Here is a 12,805-nt window from a genome sequence, read left to right on the forward strand (position 1 = left end):
CTCCGAGTACAGAAGTCCAGAGGTCCATGGTAACTTGCGTTGTGGTGGCACAGAGAAGTCACTGCTATCATTGTAGGATTAAAAACTGCAACAGTGCCCAACGTTTTTCCCTCTGCCTCTGTGTGGGGAAGACAGATTAAGTGGGCAAGAACTCTCCTCCCAATTTTGCATCATACAACTCTTAGGTTCTGAACAAGAGGACTAGGAATCTACCAAAGAGAGTTTTATAAATCTGTTTATACTTGTTCAACCAATAGCTTAAGACAGGAAATAACTTAATTGATGTGACACAATACCTGGAGGGACAGAAAGCAAGCGGGATTTGTGTTTACATGAAAACATTCATGTTTCCCAACTGTTGGCACAAGTATCCAGCCGGATACTGCCTTACAGTATGAACACAGTCTGTGCTCTGATAGTGCTTGAAAGAGCCTTGAAAGTCAACCATGTAAATAAAATACTAATGCAAGCCTCTTAGGCGAAGTGCATGAATGGGTGATGACTGTCAAAACAATGCAGCAGAAGAATTCCCTCAATGCTTCAAATCTGCTTTGAATCAAGAGAAATAAAATGTTAATTAAAACCCCTCAGATGTGTTAGATACAGGAAGAATGTACTGGTTCAGTGTTAATATTCAAGCACAATTGAAGTGATGAGAGGCAGGCAGTTTTTTAGAAGTGTTTTCTTAAAGCATTAGTAAAAAATACATTCCCTTTTTTATTTTCTCCAGGCCTCAGTTGCTGGTGCTTCTGAAACTCGATGAAGATTTGCACGTGAAATACCCTAGACTGTTAACATTTGCATCTCAGCTGAAAGCTGGCAAAGGTTTGACTATCATAGGATCAGTGATCCAAGGGAATTTCTTGGAAACTTATGGAGAAGCCCAGGCTGCTGAACAGGTCAGTGTTCTAAACAAATTGGTAAAGTAAAAAGGGGTGAGTGGGCAGATAACTTAGAAGTTTCTTAATCATACATGGAAAAAGTGTATCAGTAAGGCTTGCATGAAATACAGGACTAGTGGAGTAGTAACGGGTTCAGTAAAGGGTTTGCAGCTGTAAACTGTGGCTTTGGGAATATAAGATCATCAATGCTTGCAACTTGTATAAACAGCCTTACTGCATAAAACTGTCTTCATTTATAAGAAACAATGACTGTGGAAGTTTATGTATGCTGATTAATGGAGAGGACTATTTTGTTTTCTGAACGTACCAAGACACATTTCAATAATTCTCAATTATTACAACTTAGCAATTGTGCTGTGTCTCTTTCAGTGTGGTGATAAATCTGTTACAAAAAGCATTAAAGGATGGTCCTGAAAATTTGTGTTAAATCATTTCATCTTCCTCACTGTGTAAACATGACATCATAGCCCTGTTCACATCAGTATAGTATCAGCACATCACTGCTTTCTTCCCCAGAGGCTTTTTATACAGCACAACTGTTATAAAGGGAAAACTAGTTCGTAGGCCTATGTCATGACCAAGTTTATTTAGTTTTTAAACAAATAAAGGGTATAGTATTCTTGATAGATGTGGGGGTTTGGTGCTTATATTTGTAAATTGAATATAGTAACACGGCAAGTTACATGGAAATCTGAAACTGGAAATTCAAATGAAGTTAGTTAACCTTGGGTTTAAAAAGGTGAGTGTTTCAGGATTAGAAAATGAAAAGTGAGATAGTAACACAGACATCACTAACTACCACTGTGAATAAGAGATTGTAACACAAACCAAAAAACCCTTTTCTTAGTCTGTTAGAAGTAATTACGTTTGGAGGGGAGCTATGTGTGTTTTAAACAAGTATTCACAATCAGTAAGTATTTTCTCTTCTGTTTTACTAAGGAAAGCGGATGAGCAGAACTTTGCCTTGAAATGTGTTTTACCTGTGGTCATGTGAACCAGGAATTTACATTGTAATCACGTGGCAGAGAAGAACTTAGAGTTCCTTCTGGTTGTGAGATTTTTCCTTGTCTGTCTTGCAGACTATTAAGAATATGATGGACATTGAGAAGGTGAAAGGATTTTGTCAAGTAGTTGTAGCCAATAAAGTTCGAGAAGGAATTGCCCACTTGATCCAATCCTGTGGACTAGGTGGCATGAAACACAACACTGTGGTTCTGGGATGGCCGTATGGCTGGAGACAAAGTGAAGATCCAAGGTCATGGAAGACCTTTATCGGTGAGCTTTAAAGGTTCTGTGTGATCAAACGTAGTGAACAGAGATGTTTATTACACATATGGTACACACAGGGAACTTTAAGAGAATCCTTGGTTTAATTGGTTTTGGTTTTTCATGTTTTGTCTAGTATTGATTGTGAAGTGGATGATTTCTCACAAAACTGCTCTGTGTTTGAAATTTCACTTCTTGTAGGTAAAAGACCTGTGAAAGGTCTTCAAAGATTAATCTAGCAGTTAAAATGCATCTGTCTAATGAATGCTTAAAAATACTTGACTTGAGAGATACTATTTTTATGGGAAACTACAATTTGTTTCCTAGATAATCTCTGTCTTTTCACAGGTCCTAACCTATCCGTCTCTCTTCACTACTGGAGCTAACACTGTCCTTGCCTATATCTTTGTCCTTGCCTATATCTTTGTCCTTCCCCTATGGTCCAGCTACTTGACACAGTTAAATTACAACAGACCAGATGCTTTCTCCTTATACTTAGCTTTGAAGATTGCTGCTTTTATTTCAAACATGAAATAGGGCTTTTTCGCTTAAGTCTGCTTTATCCTAGCTTTGTCATTTGGTCCGACCTAGTTATACAAGCCTTGCTGTGCATGTACTTTGTCAGCGATGGCTTTCATGGCTTGCTGATGTTTACTCAGTGAGTAACTTTTTGTTTGTTTGTTTTTTAAACAATAGATCACTCTTGAGGAATTGGAAGTAACTGTTTGTTCTTCCCATTTTTTGGTAGGTACCGTTCGCTGCACAACTGCAGCCCATCTGGCTCTCCTGGTTCCCAAAAACGTGTCTTTCTACCCCAGCAACCATGAGCGTTACAATGAAGGCAACATTGATGTGTGGTGGATTGTGCATGATGGAGGCATGTTGATGTTGCTTCCTTTTCTTCTCAAACAGCACAAAGTAAGGAGCTAGCCAAAGAACGTTTTTCTGCCAGCTACTTCTGTGTGCATTAGTTTGAAGAAACAACGTCCAGTAGTATAGCCTGTATTGATAAATGGGAGTGGATGTATTGATAGGTTTCTGTTTCATAGAGCAAAATATTACTGGTTTAAATACTGAGAGTTTATGTTCTCTCACCAGGTTTGGAGAAAATGCAAAATGAGAATTTTTACTGTAGCTCAGATGGATGATAACAGCATCCAGATGAAGAAGGACTTGGCTACTTTCCTCTATCAACTCCGAATAGAGGCAGAGGTAGAAGTGGTAGAAATGGTAAGGGTTTTGAGCCCATTTTTCACTTTGTGATGCAAGTGGTGGTATTTGGTTGACTTGATTACAAGCGCAATATTTTTTTCTTATTTCTGCAGCACAATAGTGATATTTCAGCATATACTTATGAGAGAACTCTTATGATGGAGCAGAGATCTCAGATGCTGAGGCAAATGAGGCTGACAAAAACAGAGAGGGAAAGGGAGGTATGTCATTTGTGGTTGATTGCTATGGGCTGCTGAGGTGGACAACGCAAAGTGCCTTCCTAGTAGTGTTTTATATAGCTGCTGCTTAAATTTAACTCCTGTGTTCTAAAGATGCAAGGAAATACTTTAGTGTAGCTTTTTTGTTTCCCAGAATTGCATGTAGTCATTAAACAGCATGGCTGTACTTGCAAAGCCATGCTAGAAATGATTTGCTTTGGGGGAAAGCAACAGCAGTATATGTGCTGTAGAAATTATTTGTGTGTTCCCCTTTGTGATGTAAACGATACTTGATGACTTGAGGATGTAAGTCTCAACCATTTCTTGACCTTGTTTTTGCTCTATATGGGATGTCTGGGGTTTGTCTCAATTTATAATGTATTCTGTTTTCCTGCTGAAGGTTTCATTCTAGTCTGTACTGTTAGGACATGTAGCTGTGAAAGGTGCAGATGATCTAATCTGCATGTGTTTGTCCAACTGTTTTGTTGTCAATTTTGAGTCAGACTGTACAAAATAAAAGATCCAATGGAACAAAAAGTCTTTCACTGCTTAAACAGAACCAGAGAATGTAAAATGAAGTGTCTGAGTTCACCTTGTCATTCCTGTGCCCTCTAGGCTCAGCTGGTAAAGGACAGACATTCAATAGCACGTCTGGAGAGCCTCTACTCAGATGAAGAAGATGAGGGGGACCCAGTTCCTGAGAACATCCAGATGACCTGGACAAAAGAGAAATGTGATGCTGAGAAGCGGAACCGAGGCAGTGCTGTGGGAAGCTTTAGAGATCTCATCAGCATTAAGCCGTGAGTCTTGTCTAAGTCAGCAGTTTGCACCTCCTAAAACTCTAGATGTGCTGTGCTTTTATTATGTTTTGTCTCCTAATTCTTGGTTTAGACTTGCACAATAAACATTGAGACCTGACTACTGAAAAGACAGCAGTTAGCCTCCTGAGAAATCTCTAACCACTGAAATGTGGCACACATCCCTCAGTATTTTACTTGGTATAGTCAGATTCTAAATTGGAGCTGTTAAACCTATTGTAACTTTCCTCCTGTCTCCCAAATACCTCAACAAAACACACAATTAAAAACCAGACTGATAATTTCACTGATCTAATCAGAATTAAAAAAAAGACTGATAATTTCACTATCCGATGTGTAGTGTGGATGTTTAACGCGGCAAGGAAGAAGCTGTGGAGATGGTGATGAATGACGGCAAATAGAACATATGTGTGATAAAACCCTCTAAGACCAACTTGCTGTTGAAGGAGCACTGACATGTAGCAGCAGCCTTAGTATTACCACGTGTGTGCCCCTTGAATACCTAGAAGTAAAGCTCTATTTTGGCTTTGTATTAAATAGTGTGACTCTCCTGTGACCTCTTTGATGTACTACATCTTACATGAGGAGTTCACTCAGTCAGTTTTGTGAACTTGGCAAAGGTCCAGGTTTTTCTTCCTAATAGATCAGTGAGAATTCAAATCAGTTTTAGGCTGAATCATACTGTAGAAATTCTGCTGAATTTGGTGTTAACTACCTGTACTTTTTCCTCCTCCATGCTTTCAGAGAGTGGGAAAACTTGTAAGTTTGTTATTTAACTTAGAAGTACATTAAGATGGTTGAGAGGGAAGACTTCATTTTCTCAACTAAAAGCAGGAAAACTCTGTGCAATTACGGAAGAAAAGAAAAAGAGTTCAGTAGTCTTAGCAATGGTTTTAAAGGGAGCAGGATAAGCCACTTAAGCTAAGTATCATAAATAGCACAGAACAAACTGCAAGAGTTGTCCTCACAAGAACTAAGTCAGGATAGAAAACAATTACAGGTCTGAACCTATTTTCTTAAGCAGAATATGACACAAGAAGTGGGAAACTTTACTCATTTAGAGAAGCTCTCATTCCACAACACTGCTATGGTGTTATTTCTGGCAGTTCCTGGACACTAAACAAACCCTTTCTTATAGCCTACACCTTCAAATCACTGGGGTGATGCCAGCTTTAAATGTCCCTTTAGAGAATACCAGACCTTTAGGTTTTGATCCCTTTTCCAAAACTATACGTAGTTAGTAACAAGATACTGTTTCTGGTGCTGGTTTCTTCCTCACTTCCTCATGTAAGCATCATCTGGCCTCTGTGTTGTCCCTGCCTTTGTGAAGGTGACATGGTGAAGACAGAGGATGTCCTCGCTTTAAATTAAATAAAAACGTGAAATAACAGAGAGGTAATTCACAGTGGGTAAATTGTGCTATTAGTATCATAAACATCATTCTTACCGTTGCATCTTCCATTTTCTGTCTATATGAAATATTTCTTTGCAAACCTAAGTATTCAGAAGAGCAGCAAGCTTACTAAAGACTTTCACTTATAACATGTAAAGCTGAATTAACAAAACTATAGATTCGTATTTGATTCCTTTCTACTAATACATGTTTTTAATATATTAAAATGAATTAAAAAAAAGTGGAAAATCCTCAAAGCTGCAAATATATTTTGATAAGTCTATTTCTGTAATATTTTTCCTTTTATGTTACCAAAATAATGGTTGGTTTCCTGTAGGAAGGAAACATTCCTGGGCTCAAAATCCCTGAAGGATACTTTTTAGTTCTGTTCCTGCATGAATTGGTGTTATTTTGTGATAAAGTGTTCTGAATAATTAATCCTGTTACCGCTCTTAGCCTGGATTCTTAAGGAGCAGAGCCTTATGAGATTGTGCTGCATCTATTCTCTTCTCTCCCATAATTTTTGAACCAAGTGGCATCCTAAATTTGAAAGCATGATTGAGATTTTAAAGATCCTTGGGTCATAAGTGTTTCTTGTAAATAGCCAGGCAGAGAAGGTTGATCAGTGTTCAACTGAAGGAAAGGTTAAAGCCCCATAAGCAGGCTTACATCCAGCCATTTGTAGGCTGCGTTCTGGCCTACGAACCCATAGGAAACCAGGCTTTCTCTGGAGACGTCAACTGCTGTTCAACACAGAGACAAGTGGGAAGTGTGGATGGAGTGCAATGGTGCCAGTATCCTACTTGGTTCTGATGGGTCTCTGAGAGAGAGTTTTCTGGTACCGAGTCTGGAACGGTGCATGGTCTGTCCTGCCATGGGAGTGTGGGGAATGGGAGAGGGCTGCCCGAAGGGAAGGCTCTGCAGGCACAAGTGTCCGTGGTCCAAGAGCATATCCCCTTGTGATTTCAACTTCTTATGCAAGACTAAATCATCGTTGTAAAATATGCTTCTTGAAGAGCAATATAACTTTGTAAACTGGAGACTTGACTCTGGGATCTTAAAACAGTGGACTTAGCCGCAGCTGGAGAACTCTGTGAAATCTCTTTTGTATCTTCATCATTCAGTTTGAAAAAATCTACTGTGTGTTGAGTTGACATTTAACAGGGCATTTAGGAGGTTTAAGGTATGCTTTTAAGGGCCTTTTTAATAATTCACTTTTCAGAGGCATGTTTCTAACAGTAAGACTCAATGTGCTTCTTCTGCAGGAACCAGTCTAATGTCCGAAGAATGCACACAGCAGTGAAGCTAAATGAAGTTATTGTAAATAGATCCCATGATGCCAGACTTGTTCTCCTCAACATGCCTGGTCCTCCAAAGAATACTGATGGTGATGAAAACTGTATCCTTTCAGGCAAGGCCTGGGCCACATAGGACATCTTTCTTTAATCTGTGCTCTTGAATTCATTTTGCCACAAATGCTGTCAAGCTGTAATATGTGACAAAGTGTCCATGGAGTGGAGGGTACTGGCTTGTGGCTGTTATGTAGTAATTGCTTAAAGTAAAAGTTGCCACTGGTTGCTCTGGAAGCCTTGTAGGTTTGAATTTGGTCTTCTCTAAATTCTTACTTGGGTTTTATTTATTAAATTAAATTAAATTCATTTCATTTCATTCTCAATAGTGGATGTGGCAGATGTTTAAGAAGGCATTCACAGCAGCCAGCGCACAGGGCAGAGTAATGTCTGAACTTGAGTGAAGAGGAAGGAAGTCCTGAAGGAGTGCACATATCTCAGGCGTAGCTCAGACGTCAGAATTTGGGAGCTTAGCTCCAAGTGCAATGCTCTGGTAAGATTAAAATTCCAACCCATAGTATTTAGACACGTAGAGGGATACTTGCAGCCTGCCCCTAAGCAAGGCCGGAGCTCAGGGTCATGATCTGGTGAGCCTGTTGGCATGGCAGTTCTCTGTCCACAGCTGCTCTTCAGCCTTCAGTTTGTACCATTAAATCAGCAAGCCTTTCACCAGCCTGTGCCAAAAAATACATGTAACAAGTCACAAAACACAGCCCGAATGATTTTCTCCTAAATCTAGATAGTAGTAGTAGTAACAGCTGTTTCACAACAATGGGCTGGCCAAAGAAAGGATAAAAACATTCCTCTTGGCATAAGGGGGTTTCAGCCACAGGTATTACAGCTCAGGAGAGATTTTAAACTTGAGGTTCTGGGTGAGGATGCTTATTCCACCACACTTTCCTGGAGAGGCTGAGCCACTGTGACTGAAAAACACTCAGTGTTCATGGAGAACAGCTGGGAGGGAGTGTAACTGTGTAAGCTGGTGCCACCAGCGTCACTGAGGGGCTCAGCTTTGGGCAGGGGCAGGCTTGTTTTGGGGCCGGCTGAGACTGTCCGGGTCCCACGTGGGGGCAGCCCCTAGTCTCATCTCACAGAGGATGCCCCTGCAGCCTCTCTGCCACCAAAACCTTGCCACGTAAACCCAATATGGAGGCTAATTACTGTGTATTTTGGTTTTGATACTTCTTTTGTCCTTGACTTCACTGAAACAGACATGGAGTTTCTCGAAGTCTTGACTGAGGGTCTGGAAAGAGTATTACTTGTTAGAGGAGGCGGCCGAGAAGTCATCACAATTTACTCCTGATTTAGTACAAGCTTCTAACATTGGTCTACATTTACCTTCTTGGTGATAACGGACATTCCAGTTTTAAATGGAGAAGAAAAAAGGTCTTTTGCCTAACTTTCTCCTCATCCAGTCCTATTCATTGTCTTTCCATTTGCAACATACATATCTTTTGGGATTGCCGTACTGTTACACCATCCAGTTAGCAACATAAGTTAATTGTGAAGCTGCCACATTATTCAGTTTCTGCTTTGGTCCTCCAGCATTTGTGCATGTAGTTTTAACACTAAACATATTTTTAGTCAGCACTGCAATGTGCAGTATTTTTAGTAACTGTATGTAAAGTTAGGACATGAAAGCCAGTTACTGTAAAAAGATTTTAAAGCTTTTTATATTAGGTTTGGGGGATAGGATTATGTTATATAGCAGCTAGTTTCTGCTGAAGTTCAGCTATAAAGCATTTTCTAAGAGCACACTAAATTGTAAGAGAGGACTGAAAAAGCTTTGTTTTTCTGGGTTTATTTCCAGAACTAAACTCTCAGTATTGGATAAGAATTTATACTTTTAATACATTTATTGATAGAGATTTAAATAAATTATGTTGATATAGTTGAAATTATGTATGTAGCTTGCTACACATTGTGTTGCTTCTGAGACTTGAGGTTCTGTGAGGCCAGATCCCTATTTATTTTTGTATTTATTTGTCAGAAATATTGGATAGGCAGATGCAGACTGTTTAGGATAATGGAGATCTCACAATAAATTCTGAATCATCAGTGGATTGAAGGACCAGTCCTGTGCAGTTTTTCCATGCTTTAAATTTCTTGCAGACCATCCATCAAAGTACATTGAGCATGTTGGAGTCCTGTGTGTAGAGCCAGGTGCTACGCTGCACGCACAGCGATGGGATTGCACTTGCACAAGTACAGGGGACCTGCTGCTTCATTGTATGCTTTATGCCCGTAGAGGAAAAAGAAGAAAAGACGACCTATATTAACCAATAAGTCTCTGGAGATTTTCTCAAGCCCATTAAGTTGTACTTTGTGTACAGAACATTGGTATTTTTTCAATAAAATGTTGCATACACTTTGAACCTATTCTCTGTTCTGTGTGCTATGCTGAATTCCCTGGGAAAACCCCAGCTGTCCTTCCCTGCGCAGCACTGCTGTGATCTGACTTCAGCGCATCAGCACCGGTGGATCGACTGTGTGAGGGCAACGGGGACGTGTTCGTGCTTGCCCGAATGGCGCAAGTGCTGCATGGTGGAGGTGCCAGCTTGGTCTTTAAAGCAGCCTGGTGGTGTGCCTGAGTGAGTAAAGGCTTCTGGCTCTGCAGTTACTACTGCACTGGTACCCTGTGAAACACACGCAAGCTGGTACCCCCTCAAGACTTCCAGGCATCTGGGAAAGCAATAATCCCATACAAGGAATATGTGTGAGCTAGCCTCTATGGGATGCATTAGTAGGAGGGGAAGAAAGATGGGCACTGACATATTTCTCTGCCCCTTGTGCTCTTGCTGGTTCATATACTAGTTCTGTCGCCCCTGTTGTGATAGTACTCCTGGTTGTTTCCCTGATAACAGCATGACCAATTTGTCTATGAGTCAGAAATCTGAGAAACTATCCAGGCTCTTATCTTGAGTAACATAATAAAAAAGTACTTTTTATAAGAGTTTTATAGTTAAAGCCTAAGTTTGTTCTTTCTGCACAACAGGATGTACCAGATGGGAGCAGGATAGTGTTAGTGCGTGCAAGATCCCTGCGAGACAGCCAGGAAAAAACTCTAGGGTGTGCTCTCTACTGGATATTTTTTATTTTATGTTTTAACAGTCTTTGCTTTTTTGGTTTTGAAATTCACTCACATTTTAAAACCAATGGAAAGAATAAAGCTTGCTTAATTGTAAATAGTGTGCTTTTTGTAGAGAGACCATTTTTGCAGCTTCTGAGGACTCAGTAGTAGTATGCAAGTGTACAGCAATCATGATAGTTAACACCTATTTGCAAGCGTTCTTTTATAGGACTAATAAAAGTTTATGAAAACCTTTTTATTCCTCAGACTTTTGTTGTGAGATACTAACTTCTAATATAAACATGCTGAGAAATATACACACTTATGAAATTTTATGCATTTGGGTGACATAACTCCACCTCACAAAAGGATTCCAGTGCCATCTATTGCCTGACCCGAGTAACCCAGTTATGGCTTTATTTTTTTTTTAACATCAAACAAGTGAATATCCTTACAATGCGGTAGATAGATTTTCAGAGGTGATTCTATGCAATGTGTATTAAAAAACCCTTAATTCAGCATTGTGTGGACCTTAAGGATTATAATATGAGACTCTAATTATGTAAGACATCTCTATATATAGAAGGTTCAAAATAAGTTCCTCTGAGACTTAGCTTATGCCAAAGTGTGGGGTCTAGGGGTACATGTCAGTGGGAACTGGAAGTAACATGGGAAAGGTGGTGTAAGAAAAACATGAATGAAAAAGGTAATTTCTAGTTCAGTCAGCTTCTGTGAGGGTAACTGCATGGTCATCTTCCATTCCTGTCCTCATGGTAAAACATTTTTCTGGTAAGGAGATGAGAACATTGCAGCTAAAATACAACATGCCAATGTTGAAAGCTCTTTGTACGTATATATAGAGAATTACACTTAAAACCTCTACAGTATAGTTTTAATAATTAGTGAGTTATTAAAAAAAAACCACGGCAGCACAAAGATGTCACTTTGCTTTATCTTTCACCTCCAGAAAACCTGCAATCAGAAAGCTGTTGTACTTTCCGTGAGGAGCAGTGCATTGCTGCCTCGTTCGCAAAGCCCTGCCATGGTGTGTGAGAGAGGTTTTGCCGTAGCCGCTGCAACCCACCAGAGGGCACTGGGCCGCCTTTTTGGTGGTTCCCCAGGCCTGAAGAAATGCCACAGCTTTACCCAGATTATTTGGAAATTAATTGTGAGTGGAAGTTTTTTATGCTATTCATCTAAACAGTACTTCTTTGAATTCTAGATGCATTGATAGGAAATGAAACATGATAAATTAAAAAATTTCCATTTAAGCAATACATCCTCCTCCCCTGTCCCCATTTTCTCATGTGCGTCATCCCTAATAATGTTTGCTTATTCAGTAGTTCCCTTGGGAAGGGAAAACTGCCTCGTGCTGTGCTCTGGAGGTCAAAAGTTCTCATTCCATTCTGGAGTAATTATCCCCCAGCATAGTCACTGGCCCAGGTCTGTAGGCAGATGCTGCCAACACAAAGGGCTGCTTTCCCCTAGGGAGAGGTACCCCATCACTCTGCGTTTGCGGCGTCAGACAGCAGCAGTCAGAACTACAGAGCAGACCAGCAGGTAAAGGGTTTTTGAAGAAAATTTCCCATTAGTCACACTTTAAATTCCAAGCTCAGGCAGCTCTCAGACAGAATGTGCCCTGCCAGTGGGCAGTTGACTAAAATGGAGTCTGTGGTTGGCAACTTCAAAATTCTCTCTCCACTCTTAAAATAGTGCAGACAGGCCTCTTGCTGTTGGGAGATGTGTGGCAAGGGCATGCCTCTTCCAGTAGCTGGGGAGGGTGCCTGCCAGCCAGGCAGATGCTGCTTTCTCCTGGCAGGCCTGAGGTTCATTTCTTCTGTCAGTTCCTGAGGCCAGCCTGTCCTACTGCTTCAAGAAGTGCTAGATGGCCAGTGCACTTACTATGTGTAATGGGCTGAATCTGAGCTGAGAAACGGGTGAAAGGCTGAGCAAACAGGATGATTTCAAAAGCAAAGGGGCACCTGGCTAGGGCTGAGTGGCAATGACACGTGTCCCTAACTTAACTCTGCACAGGCCTTTGTCTGAGGTTCTTTTTCACTTCTCTGCACCATCTCATGGTACTCCCAAGATAGCTGTCAGTACTTAACACCGTGAGGTCCGAGGCTCTCCAGCTTGCAGTGATTTCTGCAGTTCCCTGGCAATGTCAATACTATAGATGCCACTACAGAAACAGAAATGCAGCAGGATGTGTCCATGGCCCACAGAGATGGCATTGCTCACAGGTTAATAACAAAGTCAGAGGCCTCAGGCAGAGGTCTCAACCTTTTGTGCAAATAGGCTAGTGATTCTATGATGTTAAAAGAAATGTAAGAGGGAGAGGATGGGACTGTACGCTGTGTAAATCTCATCTATTATTAAACAAGTAAAACAAAAATTGACTCATCCCACCAAAGAAAGTGTTTTTACAAAATTGCTAGAAGAGAAAAATAACCAGCTGGGCCACTAATCTTCTAGGGGAAGGCAGTCAGGATCTATGCCAGGATGTTCTGGGTTAGCTTCAACAGAGAGACGAAAGCAGCAAGCTATAATTTTGATGCATAAATCAAATGCTTGGAT

At 40.5% G+C, this 12,805-nt stretch overlaps 1 protein-coding gene across 5 annotated transcripts in view; it reads left to right on the top strand.

The window, feature by feature from the left end:
* Positions 1–9,537, top strand: part of SLC12A4 (solute carrier family 12 member 4) — a 54,845-nt gene extending 45,308 nt beyond the window's left edge. For 2 of the 5 annotated variants that reach the window (XM_086469551.1, XM_086469554.1), the window contains 8 exons: positions 731–899; positions 1,982–2,177; positions 2,917–3,086; positions 3,267–3,398; positions 3,494–3,601; positions 4,214–4,398; positions 7,075–7,208; positions 8,370–9,537. In XM_086469551.1, the coding sequence (XP_086325677.1) occupies positions 731–899; positions 1,982–2,177; positions 2,917–3,086; positions 3,267–3,398; positions 3,494–3,601; positions 4,214–4,398; positions 7,075–7,208; positions 8,370–8,461 (1,186 nt within the window). In that variant the 3' untranslated portion in view covers positions 8,462–9,537. Of the gene's footprint in view, positions 1–730; positions 900–1,981; positions 2,178–2,916; positions 3,087–3,266; positions 3,399–3,493; positions 3,602–4,213; positions 4,399–5,160; positions 5,176–7,074; positions 7,209–8,369 lie in introns of all 5 variants that reach the window. The other 3 variants (XR_015183738.1, XM_086469552.1, XM_086469553.1) reach the window with 3 other exon arrangements.
* The last annotated feature ends 3,268 nt before the right edge of the window (positions 9,538–12,805 follow it).

Source organism: Leptosomus discolor, chromosome 8 (assembly GCF_034619465.1).
Source record: "Leptosomus discolor isolate bLepDis1 chromosome 8, bLepDis1.hap2, whole genome shotgun sequence".
NCBI lineage: Eukaryota > Metazoa > Chordata > Aves > Leptosomiformes > Leptosomidae > Leptosomus > Leptosomus discolor.